At 45.8% G+C, this 18357-nt stretch overlaps 1 protein-coding gene across 2 annotated transcripts in view; it reads right to left on the reverse strand.

Moving 5' to 3' along the window:
- NARS2 (asparaginyl-tRNA synthetase 2, mitochondrial) overlaps positions 1–17341 on the reverse strand; it is a 44045-nt gene extending 26704 nt beyond the window's left edge. The window contains exons 1-6 of one of the 2 annotated variants that reach the window (XM_083436608.1): positions 17150–17341; positions 14324–14502; positions 11994–12103; positions 10604–10724; positions 7635–7775; positions 2975–3055 (exon numbers count right to left, since the gene is read on the reverse strand). In XM_083436608.1, the coding sequence (XP_083292734.1) occupies positions 2975–3055; positions 7635–7775; positions 10604–10724; positions 11994–12103; positions 14324–14467 (597 nt within the window). In that variant the 5' untranslated portion in view covers positions 14468–14502; positions 17150–17341. The remainder of the gene's footprint in view (positions 1–2974; positions 3056–7634; positions 7776–10603; positions 10725–11993; positions 12104–14323; positions 14503–17149) is intronic. The other variant, XM_083436609.1, reaches the window with a different exon arrangement.
- Between the last annotated feature and the right edge of the window lie 1016 nt (positions 17342–18357).

The raw sequence follows: 18357 nt of genomic DNA on the forward strand, positions 1-18357 counted from the left end.
GCCTGGTTGGTTGCAGTATGGTTTGTTAGGATGTGTGAGGTTTGGGGAGGCTGTAGAGTCAGATTAGCCATATGGATTCGTATGTTGTTGGGAGTATGCTCTTGAGAGTCCCAGGGACTGCAAGAAGATCAAACCTATCCATTCTTAAGGAAATCAGCCCTGAGTGCTCACTGGAAAGACAGATCCTGAAGCTGAGGCTCCAATACTTTGGCCACCTCAGGAGAAGAGAAGACTCCCTGGAAAAGACCCTGATGCTGGGAAAGATGGAGGGCACAAGGAGAAGGGGACGACGGAGGACGAGATGGTTGGACAGTGTTCTCGAAGCTACCAGCATGAGTTTGACCAAACTGCGGGAGGCAGTGGAAGACAGGAGTGCCTGGCGTGCTCTGGTCCAGGGGGTCACGAAGAGTCGGACACGACTAAACGACTAAACAAGAACAACAATGCTGCTGAGGAAGGGATAGGTCATGGTATTGTGTTGTACATTCGATAAAGGGGAGCCACAACAAGGTGCTCCTTCATTTCTCCCTGTGCAAGTTTAAATTTGTTGGTTTGGAGGGCCAGACAGAGAGAATTTGACTCCTGGTTCTGATTTCCCCCACCCCAAATTTAGAGAACAGTTTGATCAAGCTTCTGCTCCAATGTAAGCTTTAAACACCTAATGCTACCCACAAAATACCTGTTACTTTTCACATCCTCTCCCTTATTATTACTCGAAGGGGAATGGATGGCAGATGGCTTTAGTAAATCCTCTCTGCTTCTCGGGGTGAAAGCGCTGTCAATATACAACAGAAAAGCTTGGAGAAGGCTTTGGAGACTAACTCCAGGCATAAAGAACAAACCCCAGTCAATACCTGTTTTGTGCTTTCCTCTAAGTGATATAACAATGATTCCCTTTGATGTCCGCCTTCCCGGTTCTCTCCTTTAAGCTCAAAGGAGGCATTTGGCTTTAGGGCAAACAAAAAAGGTTTTATTTGCAACTAAGCTTTATTATTGAGGGGACGCGGGTGGCGCTGTGGGTTAAACCACAGAGCCTAGGACTTGCTGATCAGAAGGTTGGCGGTTTGAATCCGGGTGAGCTCCCGTTGCTTGGTCCCTGCTCCTGCCAACCTAGCAGTTCGAAAGCATGTCAAAGTGCAAGTAGATAAATAGGTACCACTCCGGGAGGAAGGTAAATGGCGTTTCCGTGCGCTGCTCTGGTTTGCCAGAAGTGGCTTGGTCATGCTGGCCACATGACCCGGAAGCTGTACACCGGCTTCCTCGGCCAATAAAGCGAGATGAGGGCCACAACCCCAGAGTCGGTCATGACTGGACCTAATGGTCAGGGATCCCTTTACCTTTATTATTATTATTTTTTGCAGGAATTTCGCTCCCCCTCCTGCAAAAGGGAAACAGAGGCAGGGATCACTGCCCCCTTCGATCACCCCACGGGATACCTGCGAAGGTGCCTCTGGAGGAATTTTGGAGAAGATGTTGAGTGCGATGTGTCACACCATGATGCTCTTCAAACTGTGTTGATGCTTCCCTAGGTTTCAAAACCAGTTTGTTGTGTGACACTATTGCTGGTGGGAATCACATATACACACAGGCTACTTACGGGACCGCCTCTTCTGGTATGTCCGCTGGAGGACCTTACCGTCTTCAAATAAAAACATCTTGGAGATCCCGGGCCCACAGGGAGGTTAGGCTGGCCTCAACCAGAGCCAGGGCTTTTTCAGCTATGGCCCCAATCTGGTGGAACGCTCTGTCACAAGAGACTAGGGCTCTGTGGGACTTAGAATCATAGAGTTGGAAGAGACCACAAGGGCCATCGAGTCCAACCCGCTGCCAAGCAGGAAACACCATCAGAGCACTCCTGACATATGGTTGTCAAGCCTCTGCTTAAAGACCTCCAAAGAAGAAGACTCCACCACACTCCTTGGCAGCAAATTCCACTGTCAAACAGCTCTTACTGTCAGGAAGTTCTTCCTAATGTTTAGGTGGAATCTTCTTTCTTGTAGTTTGGATCCATTGCTCCGTGTCCGCTTCTCTGGGGCAAATATATCTTTCTGCAGGGCCTGCACGACAGAGCTGTTCCACCAGGCCTTTGGCCAAGGCAGTCTGACCCCCTCCTTCTGTAATCCCTCATAGAATCTCTAGCCCAATGGTTGCCATTAATTTGACTCTGAATTGATTTTAGAATGAATTGGTTTTAGAATGTATTTTAATTCATTGATTGTGATTTTATGTAAACTCTTATTTTTAATGTTGCTAGCTGCTCTGAGCCTAGCTTCGGCTGGGGAGGGTGGGATATAAAGAATTTATTTTTATTATTATTATTTGCACAAAGACTAAACAAAAAACGAGGAAATCTTCTGCACGTGTAACAAGTCAGATGGGGTTTGGGAATCCTGTACCAAGAGAGAATGTGGCTCCTCAGGCAAAAAAAGAAACCAAGAAGAAAAAGTTGGTCCCCAAAGAGGCTGGGTGGCCATCTGTCAGGGATGCTTTTGTTAGGTTATTTCCATTCCACCTTAAAAGGGAGCAGGATGTTTGTGTCACAGCCTGCGCATTTCCTGTCTCACAGGACGTTGTTGTTGTGTCTTTGTTTTCGTTTCTCTCTCTCTGCCGGAACTCTCAAGCAGGCAGTCATGTTTTTCTTTGTTCTGATCGACGCTGAATAAACTTGTAAATCATGCTCTCCTGGGTGCATCTTTCGCTGTGCATTATCTGCTGATAGAGCGTGCATCAGTTCTGGAATGTGGCAAGCTATTTCTGGAGCTCATGTCGCTAATTGCTGATACTGCGTGTCTACGGGAGATCAATGGACGTCCGGAGACGACGTGGAGTTATGATGGACTTTGTTTCCCTGGCAGTATCCCAACAGCTTTAGTTGAGATACCTGAATTGCAGGGGGTTGGACTAGATGACCGTCGGGGTCCCTTCCAACTCCCTGATTCTGGCTTATTTATTGCTGAATTATCAAGGGCCTTACCTCTACTTGAAAGATTTCCCCGGCTCCTTCACAGTCGTTTGAAGTAATTATCGGCGTGTGGACATGCAAATATCCGTTATCCTAAAAATAAAAAGCGAAGGGGGGAAAGTTACAAGTTACTGATGGACGACTTGAATGTCTGCCCAGGTATAAGACTGAACGTGGCATATTAGAGTATCGGGACCCGAGTTCAGATCCCCCCTCACCCACAAAGCTTACTGGGTAAACGTGGGGCAGCCTCTCACTCTCAGGCTAACCTACCTCTCAGGGTTGCGGTGGGGATTAAATGAGGAGGGGCAAAGAACCATGTACCGTATTTTTCGTACCATAGGACACTCCGTCCCATAGGACACACCTAGTTTTTTGGGGGGGAAATAAAGGATGCGTTCCCAAAGCGCCGGGCGCTCTGCTTTCAGCGCGCCCGGCGCTCCGGGAAGCAGGCTGCTATCCGCAGCCTAGACAGCCCTGTAGGAACTCCCGCAGGGCTGCCTAGGCTGCGGATGTCTTCCTGAAGCCTGGAGAGCGAGAGGGGTCGGTGCGCACCGACCCCTCTCGCTCTCCAAGCTTCAGCGAAAGTTTGCATTCGCCCCATAGGACGCACCCAGATTTCCCCTTCATTTTTGGAGGGGAAAAAGTGCGTCCTACAGGGCGAAAAATACGGTACATATGTCCCCTTGAGCTCCTTGGCGGTAGGGTGGAAGAGAAATGTAATTTAAAGAGGGCGGAGAAACATGCAGGCTCAGATTATCCAAACGTGAACTTGCAAACTGAACACTTTCAAACAGGGTGCTTGGGAAATAAGCAGCCAACAGGATGTGAGACTAGGGAGGTCTTTGGTCTAATCCATCATGGCCCTTCTTACATTCTCCCCTATTGTTTATCATCAGTAGACAGCAATTCAGAGGTAGACTGCCATTAAAGCTGGAGGCTCGATTAAGCCACCATGATTTGTAGCCAAACGCCTCAGACTTCCCAGAATCATCCTGCTGGCTATTATTAAAAACAGGATGCAGGACGAGTTGGAGCCTTGGTCTGATCCAGCAGGGCTTTTTTTGTGCCAAGAGAGACGGGCCTATCAGTGGAGAGAGAGGCTGGACTTTAAATGCAGCTTTGCCAGGACTCTGGAATAACTTCCCAGAGGAAGTCCACTTCTATATCCCCCCTGGGACTTACAAATAAATGCAAACATGCCTCTCTCTGGTCACTCCTTGCAAATCAGCCCCCGCCCCCCCAATCTGCATTTGGCTTTGATTTTTTTAAAGTTCACTTTGATATTTATTTATTTTTGCACTGGAGACATTTTGAATGCTTTGATTACCAATCCCCAACCTCAACCATGTGGAGAAATTGTGCTTAAAGAAAAAATGTTTTTTGTGCGTATCGCTTCCAACTCTACAATTCAAGGATACTTCCTCACACAAGCACAGAATCTGCCTGCAGAGAGATCTCTAGGAGGCCAGGGAAAAGCCTTATAGCGTCAAGGCCATTATTCCCCCTTCTTCTTAGGCGATCACTCATAGCCAAGTAAGATTGTCTTCCATGAACACAATCTTAGCAGTGAGTCCATAAATGACTGTGAAGGCCAATTCTGGATCCACACATCCTTCCACAGTGGGGACATAGGTTTCCAGGAAGGAGTTGATCACGGTGAGGGTTTGCCAAGCGTGCCTTCCTCTTAGCACATTTCTCCCTTGTGTCCTGAGTTTGAGCGTCTTCAAAGCCCACGACACCTTAATACAGTGGTACCTCGGGTTAAGAACTTTATTCGTTCCGGAGGTCTGTTCTTAACCTGAAACTGCTCTTAACCTGAAGCACCACTTTAGCTAACGGGGCCTCCTGCTGCCACCATGCTGCCAGAGCACAATTTCTGTTCTCATCCTGAAGCGAAGTTCTTAACCTGAGGTACTATTTCTGGGTTAGCGGAGTCTGCAACCTGAAGCGTCTGTAACCCAAGGTACCACTGTACTGTCTACACTGACTGCTGGTGAATCTATAGGGTTTCAGGTAGGGAGACTTTCACAGGCCTACCTGGAGATGCCAGGAATTGAACCTGGGGAAAGGTAAAAAGGTAAAGAACCCCTGGACGGTGAAGTCCAGTCAAAGGCAACTATGGGGTTGCAGCGCTCATCTCTTTTCAGGCCGAGGGAGCCAGCGTTTGTCCACAGACAGCTTTCTGGGTCATGTGGCCAGCAGGACTAAACTGTTTCTGGAGCAACAGAACACCATGACGGAAACCAGAGCACACGAAAATGCTGTTTACCTTCCCGCCGCTGTGGTACCTATTTATCTACTTGCACTGGTATGCTTTGGAACTGGTAGGTTGGCAGGAGCTGGGACCAAGCAACGGGCGCTCAATCCGTCACAGGATTTGAACCGCCAACCTTCCAATCAGCAAGTTCAAGAGGCTCAGTGGTTTAGACCACAGCGCCACCCGCATCCCTTGAACCTGGGACCTTCTGCATGCAATGTAAATGCTCCCCCACTGAATGGCAGCCCTTCCCCAAAGCAGTACCTATTGGGAGGCATTTTTAAGGCATCCTATTTCTTTTTGAAGGGACGCGGGTGGCATTGTGTGGGTGGCACTGTGCGGGTGGCACTGTGGGTTAAACCACAGAGCCCAGGGCTTGCCGATCAAAGGGTCGGCAGTTTGAATCCCCGCGACGGAGTGAGCTCCCGTTGCTCGGTCCTTCTTCCTGCCAACCTAGCAGTTCAAAAGCACATCAAAGTGCAAGTAGATAAATAGGTACCACTCCGGCGGGAAGGTAAACGGCGTTTTCGTGTGCTGTTCTGGTTCGCCAGAAGCAGCTTAGTCATGCTGGCCACATGACCCGGAAGCTGTCTGCGGACAAACGCCGGCTCCCTCGGCCTGTAAAGTGAGATGACTGCGCAACCCCAGAGTCGGTCACGACTGGACCTAATGGTCAGGGGTCCCTTTACCTTTACCTATTTCTTTTTACCTCTATCACATCTGAACCCTTTTTGGGGGGTTATGCTTGTTGCCTCCCCTTTATAGCAAGACATACTGCATTACAGCAATTGATTCAAACTTTGCATTTGCATATGTCTAAATTAGCAAGCCTGTTTATTTCATAAAAAAAATACAAAATACACAAACAAAACCTGTGGTTTACAAAAAGGATAAAGCAATATGCTCAGTCTCTGGTGCAGGAAGACTGAAAACTAGGAGCAGAAGGCATTGCAGGAATCACTTGCAAATAAAATCTGTTTCTTCCGGATATACCGAAAAAGTTGGTTAACTTATGTATGCATGAAATGGCAGCAGCAAGAATGAACAGAAATGGAAAGGGGAGGTAGGAAGAATTAAAATTATTAAAATGACAGGAGTTTGTGGAACTGGTAAAGTTAACTGCCAAGATTAGGGGCCAAAAAGAATGATACATTCTTTGAGGATTGGAAACCGTGCGCAGAATATCTAAAGAACTATTATAACTGCATGAAAACGCGAGCAGGATTTTGAAATATGAGCAACAGTAGAAAAACATTAATCTAGGATGTTTATATGGAGTGCTGCAAGTTAAGATATGCAGCATTTGAAGGATAAACATACAAAACCATGGAAGGGGGGGGATGGGAAGTCAAAGGATAAATAAAAGGTATTGTTGATGGTAAAGTATGCAAACTTTTGAAAACTAAATAAAGAAAAAAATTAAAAATCAGTTTTTTTACCCATCTGGAGTAATAAACACACAAATACTGCCACCCAGTGGTCAGAGACTGCATACTGTCTCCAAATTTTTTTACACATCACTTGGGAAGACAGGCAAACTAATGCCAGTGTACTGGAAGAAGTAAAGATCACCACTGTCAAAGCGATGATTCTTCAACATCAACTTCGTTGGACTGGTCATGTTGTGCGGATGCCTGATTATCGTCTTCCAAAGCAACTACTCTATTCTGAAATGGAAAGCGTAATGCTGGTGGCCAACAAAAAAGGTTTAAAGACTCTCTCAAGGCAAATCTAAAAAATAAATAGTATAAACACTGATGAGGGACGCGGGTGCTGCTGTGGTCTAAACCACTGAGCCTAGAGCTTGCCGATCAGAAGGTTGGCGGTTCGAATCCCCGCGATAGGGTGAGCTCCCGTTGCTCGGGCCCTGCTCCTGCCAACCTAGCAGTTTGAAAGCACGTCAAAGTGCAAGTAGATAAATAGGTACCGCTCCAGTGGGAAGGTAAACGGCATTTCAGTGTGCTGCTCTGGTTTGCCAGAAGCGGCTTAGTCACGCTGGCCCGGAAGCTGTAAACCAGCTCCCTCGGCCAATAAAGCGAGATGAGCGCCGCAACCCCAGAGTCGGCCTCAACTGGACCTAATGGTCAGGGGTCCCTTTACCTTTTATAAACCCTGACAAGTGGGAAACACTGGCCTGAAAGCCAACAGAGCATCTCTAGCTAAAAAGCTCCTGGTCCAGCTATGGAGAAGGTCAGACAGAGAGCATTGAAAACAAGGAAGTGTGCTGCGTGCCTTGCCTTCTTGTTACCTGGGCAGGTAAGGTCACACACCTCTAGTCACATGCAAGAAGTATGTCCCAGCCAGGAGGAAACAGGAAGTTTTTGACTGGCTGGGCCAAACATCCCTTTGCATGTCCACTCTAGGAAAACAAGGAATGTTGTACTTGACTGCTATCTATGTATCACATCCCACCTTAAAAAAGGAGTGAACTGCAGCTGTGGCTTCGCTGCGGAGTCTCAGGATAGCGCCCAAGGAATTGGTTCTGCATCGGACATGAGGGAACTGCCTGAGGTAATCCAGGGGGTGATGCGTTTTGTACTTCAGTGGGAATGCCTGGATGGGGGAAACAAGGAAGAGACAACAGAGTAAGCTCAACTTTACGACTCACTCGCGTCCCCTAGTAGAAAAGGTGGCATGGACAGATGGGGAAAATGAGTGATTAACAAGGAAAAGGGGGGGGGGGGGGGAAAGAACCTCAACGTTCAACTTTCCAGAAACATTTATTTCTAGGTAGCTGGGAATTCTGTCATAAAAATTTGATTAAATTTACTTACATAGCTATGGCTCCCTTAGCAAAGCATCTTACAGTAAGGAATATAAATCTTCATCTAAAGATCCAACAATAATTATCAATTATTTCTGAGTCAGAATCATTATTAGAGACTAGAATCATTATCAGAGGTGGTCCCATCTAAGAAGTAAAACAATCAACATGGTGTAAGAGGAAACAATCACACTCTGGGCCAGAGAGAAGATGGACTGGATTTTCAATTAATGATCCTCTTGTTTAAAATATCTATTTTTTAATCATGATTCTGTCACTCTTGTATTGGTTTGCTGGTCTCATTGGTGCTGTTGTGCTAGTTTAGATATGGATGTTTGCTATTTGAAAATGGTTTTATGTTTGTTGTGAGCTGCCTTGAGAAAACTATGTCTTGAAAGGCGGGACAGAAATCTCTGAAATAAATGAAGGCAAAGGATGTTGTTGTTTAGTCGTGTCCGACTCTTCGTGACCCCCTGGACCAGAGCACGCCGGGCACTCCTGTCTTCCACTGCCTCCCGCAGTTTGGTCAAACTCATGCTGGTAGCTTCGAGAACACTGTCCAACCATCTCGTCCTCTGTTGTCCCCTTCTCCTTGTGCCCTCCATCTTTCCCAACATCAGGGTCTTTTCCAGGGAGTCTTCTCTTCTCATGAGGCGGCCAAAGTATTGGAGCCTCAGGTTCAGGATCTGTCCTTCCAGTGAGCACTCAGGGCTGATTTCATAGAATCATAGAGTTGGAAGAGACCACAAGGGCCATCGAGTCCAACCCCCTGCCAAGCAGGAAACACCATCAGAGCACTCCTGACATATGGTTGTCAAGCCTCTGCTTAAAGACCTCCAAAGAAGGAGACTCCACCACACTCCTTGGCAGCAAATTCCACTGCCGAACAGCTCTTACTGTCAGGAAGTTCTTCCTAATGTTTAGGTGGAACCTTCTTTCTTGTAGTTTGGATCCATTGCTCCGTGTCCGCTTCTCTGGAGCAGCAGAAAACAACCTTTCTCCCTCCTCTATGTGACATCCATTTATATATTTGAACATGGCTATCATATCCCCCCTTAACCTCCTCTTCTCCAGGCTAAACATGTCCAGCTCCCTTAGCCGTTCCTCATAAGGCATCGTTTCCAGGCCTTTGACCATTTGGGTTGCCCTCCTCTGGACACGTTCCAGTTTGTCAGTGTCCTTCTTGAACTGTGGTGCCCAGAACTGGACACAGTACTCCAGGTGAGGTCTGACCAGAGCAGAATACAGTGGCACTATTACTTCCCTTGATCTAGATGCTATACTCCTATTGATGCTGCCCAGAATTGCACTGGCGTTTTTAGCTGCCGCGTCACACTGTTGGCTCATGTCAAGTTTGTGGTCAACCAAGACTCCTAGATCCTTTTCACATGTACTGCTCTCAAGCCAGGTGTCACCCATCTTGTATTTGTGCCTCTCATTTTTTTTGCCCAAGTGCAATACTTTACATTTCTCCCTGTTAAAATTCATCTTGTTTGTTTTCCTTAAGAATTTCCATAAGAATGGAGAGGTTTGATCTTCTTGCAGTCCATGGGACTCTCAAGAGTCTCCCCTAACACCACAATATAATAAGGATATATTCACCAAAAAAAGGAGAAATAATTTCTGAGCCATAAAACTCAACAAGCTCATTTTTATTCACCCTTAATTTGATTTTATTCTGGTCAGCTCTTTCAGCACACTGACCAACAGGCTGGAAGGTCACCCAGGCACTCTACCCCTGAGCCACAACCATTTCAAATAATACACCCTGAGAAAACCAAAGAGAACACCTGTACAGTTCAAAATATGGCTTAGCAGCTATAATCCTGTAAAAATTCTCTCCAAAATAAGTCCTGCTGTGTTTAATGAGGTTGACTCTCAGGGAAACAGGCGTCAGATTGCAGCTTGAGTTTCCTACGATGACGAAAAAGCATAAATTTATCAACCAGGCATATCCTGCAGTTGGGAAGAGTTGCGCTTATTGCTGCAGATTTCATATGTGGTGGACTTGTAAAAGAGTATTGGGAAATGATTCATAATAAACTGAAAAAACATTTAGAGAAGATTAGAAAACGTTTATTGAGTACATGGGAAATAACTGTGTACAGCTGAAAACGTTGGTAGCATGAAGATAAATTCAACAGTGTAAATGTAAATAAAGTTTAAATAAGTTTTGATGGATGTAATAACGGAATGCTGAATTGAACAGTTTCTGTAAAATATGAAGGGAATTATATGTAAAATGAACCATGGAAAGAGAAGAAGGGAAATCATGGGTATCTTAAGGATGTAAAAATGAATACAGTGGTGCCTCGCAAGACGAAATTAATTTGTTCTGCGAGTTTTTTCTTTCTACGAGTTTTTTCGTCTTGCGAAGCACCGCTGCGTATTGACGGTTTCCCATAGGAATGCATTGGCGGCTTAAAAAAAAAGGCGCAAGACGTTCCGTCTTGCGAAGCAAGTCCATAGGGAAATCCGTCTTGCGAAGCAACTCAGAAAACGGAAAACTCTTTCATCTTGCGAGTTTTTCGTCTTCCGAGGCATTCGTCTTGCGAGGTACCACTGTACTTACAATTGTAAAACAGAAAAATTAATTTAAAAATTATGTTGCACTTACCAGGACATCGCAAGGGCCCACCACACGAATGTTCTCTGCAGCCAGCTCGACATTTTGACGTTTATGAGGACTTTTTATCAGTTTCCCTTGGACTTCGACAGAACTTCCAAAAGTCAGCTCACTGGGGGAAGGCAATCAATTGCTCATAATGTGAATTTATGACATGCAGGCCATTTTCACACTGTGCATACTTTTTAAAAATAAATAAAAGAGATTTTATTAAAGCTTTTTCATAACACGATAAAATAAGAGAAACTAATCTAAGTAAAAACAAAAGCAAAGAGAAAAAGAGAAAACACCTAAGGAACCTGGGAAAAACTATGGAAAGAAGATTTAAAATTTACCACATGTTACTGAAGGAAATTTTTTATGAAAATGATATATAGGTGGCATAAATTATCTAAGGGGGGGACACAGGTGGCACTGTGGTCTAAACCACAGCCTCTTGGTCTTGCCGGTTAGAAGGACAGCGGTCCATATCCCAGAGCTCCTGTTGCTCTGTCCCAGCTCCTGCCAACCTAGCAGTTTGAAAGCATGCCAGTGTAAGTAAATAAATAGGTACACTCTGGGTGGCTTTCAACAGAACATTAAAAACAGAATAAAACTTCAAACATTAAAAACTTTAGGGCTGCCTTCAGATGTCTTCTAAAAGTCGCATAGTTGTTTATTTCCTTGACATCTGATGGGAGGGCATTCCATAGATAGATAGATAGATAGATAGATAGATAAAAAAGTTCAACAACTTTTGGAGTGTCCTGCTTTTTACTTTTTGAAATACAGCAACTCTAAGGTATAGGGAGAAATCAAAATACAGTGGTACCTCGGGTTACATACGCTTCAGGTTACAGACTCCGCCATCCCAGAAATAGTACCTCGGGTTAAGAACTTTGCTTCAGGATGAGAACAGAAATGGTGCTCTGGCGGCGCGGCAGCAGCAGGAGGCCCCATTAGCTAAAGTGGTGCTTCAGGTTAAGAACAGTTTCAGGTTCAGAACGGACCTCTGGAACGAATTAAGTACTTAACCCGAGTTACCACTGTATGTAGTAGAAAAGAATGTAGTAAAATGCAGGGGAGGGGGAGGGGAGTCTATATTAATTGCATGCTTCTTTATATTTGAAATATTGTTATTGCTTCAAGTTTTAAGTAAAAATGGAAAAAAATGGAGGGGGGGATAAAAAACCAAAAGGATAAAAAATAGAAGAGAAAAAATAAACAAGGACTTCTGATTTTCCTACCTGTAAGTTACATAAAAGAAATTATTCAAAATATTCACTCTAGTACGACACCCGCTAAAAAACTCAACACCCCCAGTTACAACCTGAAGTGGGCACAGCCCATTCTCAGTTGCCAACTGGCTGCCACGGGCCCCAATTCAGCAAGTTCTGCCAACCTGGGTCCCAATCCTGGGTCAGCGACCACCTGCAGGTTCTCCAACGAGGAGCCGTCGTTCATGTGAAGAAACAGAACGTCTTTCTGGGAGCGGACGGAACGGACCCAACCCTGGAAGCAGATAAGAGAGAGAGGAGAAGCTTGAATCAGACATTTCTTCAGCCTTCCTGTCAAGTCAGTGAAGAAGGACCAATGAAATACCGTGAAAATCCCAGAAACGAGAAGCAATTGACCATAAATAGTATCTTGTGGAAATCAACTAAAAATCAAAAAGCTTAAGGCCTTAAGGGGATGCTGGCTACAAACCTCGTTTTACTGAACTGCAGTGGTGCCTCGCAAGACGAAACTAATTCGTTCTGCGAGTCTCTTCGTCTAGTGGTTTTTTCGTCTTGCGAAGCAACCCTATTAGCGGCTTAGCGCTATTAGCGGCTATTAGCGGCTTAGCTGCTAAAAGGCTATTAGTGGTTTAGCGGCTTAGAAAAAGGGGGCGGGGAGCGAAAAAAAATCTCAAGACTCGCAAGACATTTTCGTCTTGCGAAGCAAGCCCATAGGGAAATTCGTCCTGCGAAGCGCATCGAAAAACAGAAAACCCTTTTGTCTAGCGGGTTTTCCGTTTTGCGAGGCATTCGTCTTGCGGGGCACCACTGTATTCCGTTTCCTCAGAAGGAAATAGAAAAATCATAAACTTTAAATGACCAAAATTCTATTTTAGGTTTTTCTAATTTTTTCGCCTTAAGCTTTTTGAACGCTTTATTATGAGGTCATGGACACAGCCTAGGCATGCAAGAACACACCAAAAAGAGCATGGCTGGAAAGGGGTGTGGCCTAGGGAGAGAGGGCGTGGTCTGGGGAGACTCCCAAGGGCCACACAGGGAAACCCGGAGGGCCGCATTGGACAGCATGCACAGGGCCGGATTTAGGTTTGATGAGGCCCTAAGCTACTGAAGGTAATGGGGCCCTTCATATGTCCCGCTGTCCTTTGTCAACAACAAATTGCCGCCGCTTTTTGTGCTGAATATACGCTATATGGTATTTATGGACCTAATAGGTATCTAAAGCCATTTGCACATAACCGTCCATGTAGAATGTAGGCACCCTATATATAGAAATGATCAAACCAGTGATATTTTAGGGAGCAGGCTAGCAGGCGGGGCCCATGACTTACATCATAGGAACCTACACAACACAAACACTATTGCTGTATGTAGGTTTTATGTTATTTGTTTTTTATCTTCTATTTTGGAAATGTACACCCAGTTTTTCCCCCTTTAATTTTTTTGGGGCCCCCCAAGAGAGTGAGGCCCTAAGCTACAGCTTTTTTAGCTTATACATAAATCTGGCACTGAATATGCATAGTCCTGAGCTCCTCAGAGTAAGGACATGGTAAATGTATGGTTTTCCCAGTAGTGATGTATGGAAGTGAGAGCTGGACCGTAAAGAAGGCTGATCGCCGAAGAATTGATGCTTTTGAATTATGGTGCTGGAGGAGACACTTGAGAGTCCCATGGACTGCAAGAAGATCAAACCTACTCATTCCTAAGGAAATCAGCCCTGAGTGCTCACTGGAAGGACAGATCCTGAACCTGAGGCTCCAATACTTTGGCCACCTCATGAGAAGAGAAGACTCCCTGGAAAAGACCCTGATGTTGGGAAAGATGTAGGGCACAAGGAAAAGGGGACGACAGAGGATGAGATGGTTGGACAGTGTTCTCGAAGCTACGAACATGAGGAACGTTTGATGACATCAGATTGATGGTAAATGGCTATTAGTTAAAAAGTGAATAGAAAAAGATCATTTTTCAGATTTAAGGAAACATTTTTCAGATTTAAGGAAATGTAATTATTTATTATGCTTTAAGATTATTAGAAAATCAAAATATGATAGAGGGAAAGAATTTGCAGACAGAATATTTGATTTGGAATACAGAGAAGGGAGGTCTGGGGAAGTCGGAGAAATAAGTTAATGCAAAGAATACAAGGAGACAAAAATTGTTTTTAATACTTTCTTTTTCTTTTTTGTATTCTACTGTTTTGTGTTTGTGTGTTGTAGTGTTTTCTTTTCTGTTCTTTTGTTGTGATGTTGTTTGTTTATTGTTGTTTCATGCTTATTGTAAAACCCAATAAAATATAAAACAAAAAACAAAAAACAAAGCTACAAGCATGAGTTTGACCAAACTGTGGGAGGCAGTGGAAGACAGGAGTGCCTGGCGTGCTCTGGTCCATGGGGTCACAAAGAGTTGGACACGACTAAACAACAACAACAACAAAAATGTGTGGCAAAATACAAAACAAGCCTCCAAACTACCCCTCTCCCTTGCCTGCCGTACCCACCTGGACTTTAATGTCCTGCCCTGATGGGTCTCGGATTTCCAGCGCTTCTCGAACTCGGAGCAGTTTGGGAGTTGCCGCATGCTTGGGGCAGGGAGCAGAGGAACAGCGGCGGAGAACCAGGCGCGCACAACGCGCCCCAAACATCCTTGCTCAGCTCCTTCTTTCAACCGCTTGCAACCCTGCAAAAAACAAAACAAAACCCAAAAAGCCCAAGACCCCTTTGGTTACTCAGTTGTGCAGAGGGGGGAAAGGTCTTCTGATATGATCCAACACTGCGATGAACTCAGGAAGGAACTCTGCCTATTGTGAACGTAACAGCTATTCAGAACCAAAGACCCTGGCGAGGTTACCAGCAAGACTAAGAGACGTTACAGTGAGTGTGTGTGTTACAGAGAGCCAATGTGGTGTAGTGGTTAGAGCGGTGGACTCGTAATCTGGTGAACCGGGTTCGCTTCCCCGCTCCTCCACATGCAGCTGCTGGGTGACCTTGGGCCAGTCACACTTCTCTGAAGTCTCTCAGCCCTCTCACCTCACAGAGTGTTTGTTGTGGGGGAGGAAGGGAAAGGAGAATGTGAGCCGCTTTGAGACTCCTTAAAGGGAGTGAAAGGCGGGATATCAAGTCCAAACTCTTCTTCTTCTTCCAGGTGAAACATTTATCAGAGAGTGGGACATACTGTATTTTTCGCTCTATAGGACGCACCTTGTTTTAGAGGGGGAGAACAAGAAAAAATAATTCTCCCCCTCTCTGCTCAGCGCCCCTTCAGTGAAGCGGCAGGAGAAAGAGCCCCTTCCATTTCTCTTCCCGCTTGGCAGAAGGGGCGCTGCGCAGCTCTCGCTCTCAGCTGAAGCCAGGAGCGCTCCCTCTGCGCTTTGGAGGCTTCGCGGTGCTATCGCTGAAGCCAGGGAGCCTGCATTCGCTCCATAGGACGCACACACATTCCCCCTTCATTTTTGGAGGAGAAAAAGTGCGTCCTATAGAGCGAAAAATACGGTATATAGTGTCTATGTAAAAGAACATTGTCAAAAGATCAATCCATCGGCAGGTATTGACTTAGCTTCAGCGTGCAAATAGGGTAATTTTATTAAATAAAATGGATAGTAAGTTAAATAATACTGAAAAAGTAAAGTTTAAGCACGTGTTTAGGGAATTCAATTTGGGAACGCAAGGGGGAGATCAGAAGTCTAGCAAAATTTAATTAGAAATGGGTATACAAAGCAAGTACGAATAATTGTTTATTTTTTATTTTGTCTATAACATCTATTGTACATTTTTGTTATAAAGTTTTAAATCAATAAAGCATATACAGTGGTACCTCGGGTTACATACGCTTCAGGTTACATGCACTTCAGGTTACAGACTCCGCTAACCCAGAAATAGTGCTTCAGGTTAACTTTGCTTCAGGGTGAGAACAGAAATCGTGCTCCGGCGGCGTGGCCCCATTAGCTAAAGTGGTGCTTCAGGTTAAGAACAGTTTCAGGTTAAGAATGGACTTCCAGAATGAATTAAGTACTTAACCCGAGGTACCACTGTAACAAAAAAAAGAATAAAAAAGAACCAAAGACCCTTTAATTCATGCAGACCTTAATAAAGTGATAAGCTACCCTGAGTGGTGCATTTATATCTAGGTAGATCTTGTCTTAGGGACGCGGGTGGTGATGTGGGTTAAAGCCTCAGCGCCTAGGGCTTGCCGATCGAAAGGTCGGCGGTTCGAATCCCTGCGATGGGGTGCGCTCCCGCTGTTCGGTCCCAGGGCCTGCCAACCTAGCAGTTCGAAAGCACCCTCGGGTGCAAGTAGATAAATAGGGACCGCTTACTAGCGGGAAGGTAAATGGTGTTTCCATGTGCGGCTCTGGCTCGCCAGAGCAGCGATGTCACGCTGGCCACGTGACCCGGAAGTGTCTTCGGACAGCGCTGGCCCTTGGCCTCTTTAAGTGAGATGGGCGCACAACCCTAGAGTCTGTCAAGACTGGCCCGTACGGGCAGGGGTACCTTTACCTTTTTAGATCTTGTCTTACGCATGGGGTACGTTCCTGGCTATTGTGCACACAAGCAAAATTGCTTAAAGCCAGAACACCCCTTAGAATATTGCAAAGATCCCGGAAGTATAACACAAGGCAGCTGCATAATAACATGGATCATTCCCAAAATATAATTATACTTCAGCCTCTTCCATGTGTACCATAAGTATGCATACAGGCAGTGAGAGGTGAAAGCTTGCCAGGTAATCTTATTTATATCGGATCGAATTTGAGGCCAACAATCTCATCTCCTCCCCAGCACAAAAAAGCCTTTCTCTTTTCTGATCTTTCACATTTGTAAGCATGGAAAATTCCTTTCCCCCCATCACTAAACCCTCCAGATTTCCCGCCGCAGACTTTCAAATCCATTATTCCGAACCTCCCCTCTCCCCAAAATGCTCTTTAGGAGGCCTAGCAAACTGCCTTATACAAAGCTAGACCATTGGTCCAGCTACCTCCATAGTGCCTGCACTGACTGGCAGCCGCTCTCCAGGCTTTCACAGCCTGGGTTTGCCCCCAGCCACCCTACCTGCCTATTGCATGCAAAGCAGGTGCCCTGGCGCCGAGTTGCATGCGGCCCTTTGCAAAACGCCTTAGGCAGAGCCTTGCCATTAACCCCCCCCCATCTCAATAGTGCATGCACTGGCTGGCAGCATTCTCCGGGGTTTTAGGAAGGAAGACTTTCCCAGCTCTGCCTGGGGTTGATGGAGATTGCACGGGGGACCCTTCTGCACGCATGGCAGCTGCCCCACGGAGTTTCAGCCCTTCCAACCCACTCAGAGTTGCCCCAGCCCTCCCCAAACTCACCTCCTCTGCTCCTTTCCCCAGATTGCTCCCAATTCTCCCCGATGCACGCAGACCAATCGGCCGCAAAGCATGCAAAAAACTCATGCAATGCGCACCCGCGTCTTCCCCTGATCTCCCCCTTCCTCCAGAAGGGTCGCCTGGCAGCCAATGGAGGCTGCCGCTTTGCAAAAGCTCAGCCCATCGGAGATAGGGAACTCTTTGCGGAAGTTGCCCCTTGGTCTCTAGCTCTCTCCAGCGCAATGCATGACGGGAGCTGTAGTTCCAGGAGCTCAGAGCGCCCGCTTTCCTTTCCACTGGGAGCAGAGTTTGTTTGGGGGGGATGCCACGTGGGAATGGGGACGGCGCCCGCGGCAGAGCTAGGACAGCCGCATTAAGCACGTCGAAAGCATTTTAAGCACGTTTCGCCCCGCAGAAATAATTTTGATGAAAGAGTTTCTTGAATTACAAAAGAATGTGCAATCTCTCCCCCCCCCCCGCCCCCGATCCTAGAGTCTCTTAGTTGCGTTCAATGTAAAACGATGTTGTATTTAGTATAGGGTTGGAGGGTGGGGACGTGAAATGGTGCGTGGTAAACTTAACACACTATTTCTCGTTTTTCCAGCTTGGTAGATGGGGAGAAAAAAAGCTTGGTACAGCTGCTTTTGCCAGATTGGTTTTGTGTTGTACTCGCACTGCAACTTGAGTGCAAATATGTTTTTTGTGTGTGAAGGTTTAATTCAAAAGTATACTTGCAGAACTTTCTTAAAACATGAAATATACTCCGAGTCGAGAGTGGATTTTGTTATGTACTGAAGTACTCACCCTGGGCCAGCGGGGGGATACTGTAGATAGTTATGCAAATGAAGGATCGAAAAGTGACGTTCAGTGATTGGATAGTTTTAGAATGTTGCAACAGTTACAATTGTTCTGTAGCTCTATATAAGCAGGCTGGCTGAGCTCCCCAGCTTAGTTCTGTTCCAGCTTACAAAATAAAGAGCTGCTTTGGAGAAATCGCTGTGTCGTCTGCTATGTCACCCCACAACTTAACAGATTTCATGCTCTTTATTCAGCTCATAGTGGTGAGAAGGAATGGAAGTTCCCCCAGGATGTCTGCTTTATATATATTATTTACACAGTGGGCCCCACATGATTGGCTAATTCCGGGATTCACCTGTAGGCCAATCTGGTTGCGGATTCACTTCCACCTGGAGCTGGATTGGGTGGCTCCT

This window comes from Podarcis tiliguerta (assembly GCF_965153285.1).
Source record: "Podarcis tiliguerta genome assembly, chromosome: 4".
NCBI classification, from domain to species: domain Eukaryota; kingdom Metazoa; phylum Chordata; class Lepidosauria; order Squamata; family Lacertidae; genus Podarcis; species Podarcis tiliguerta.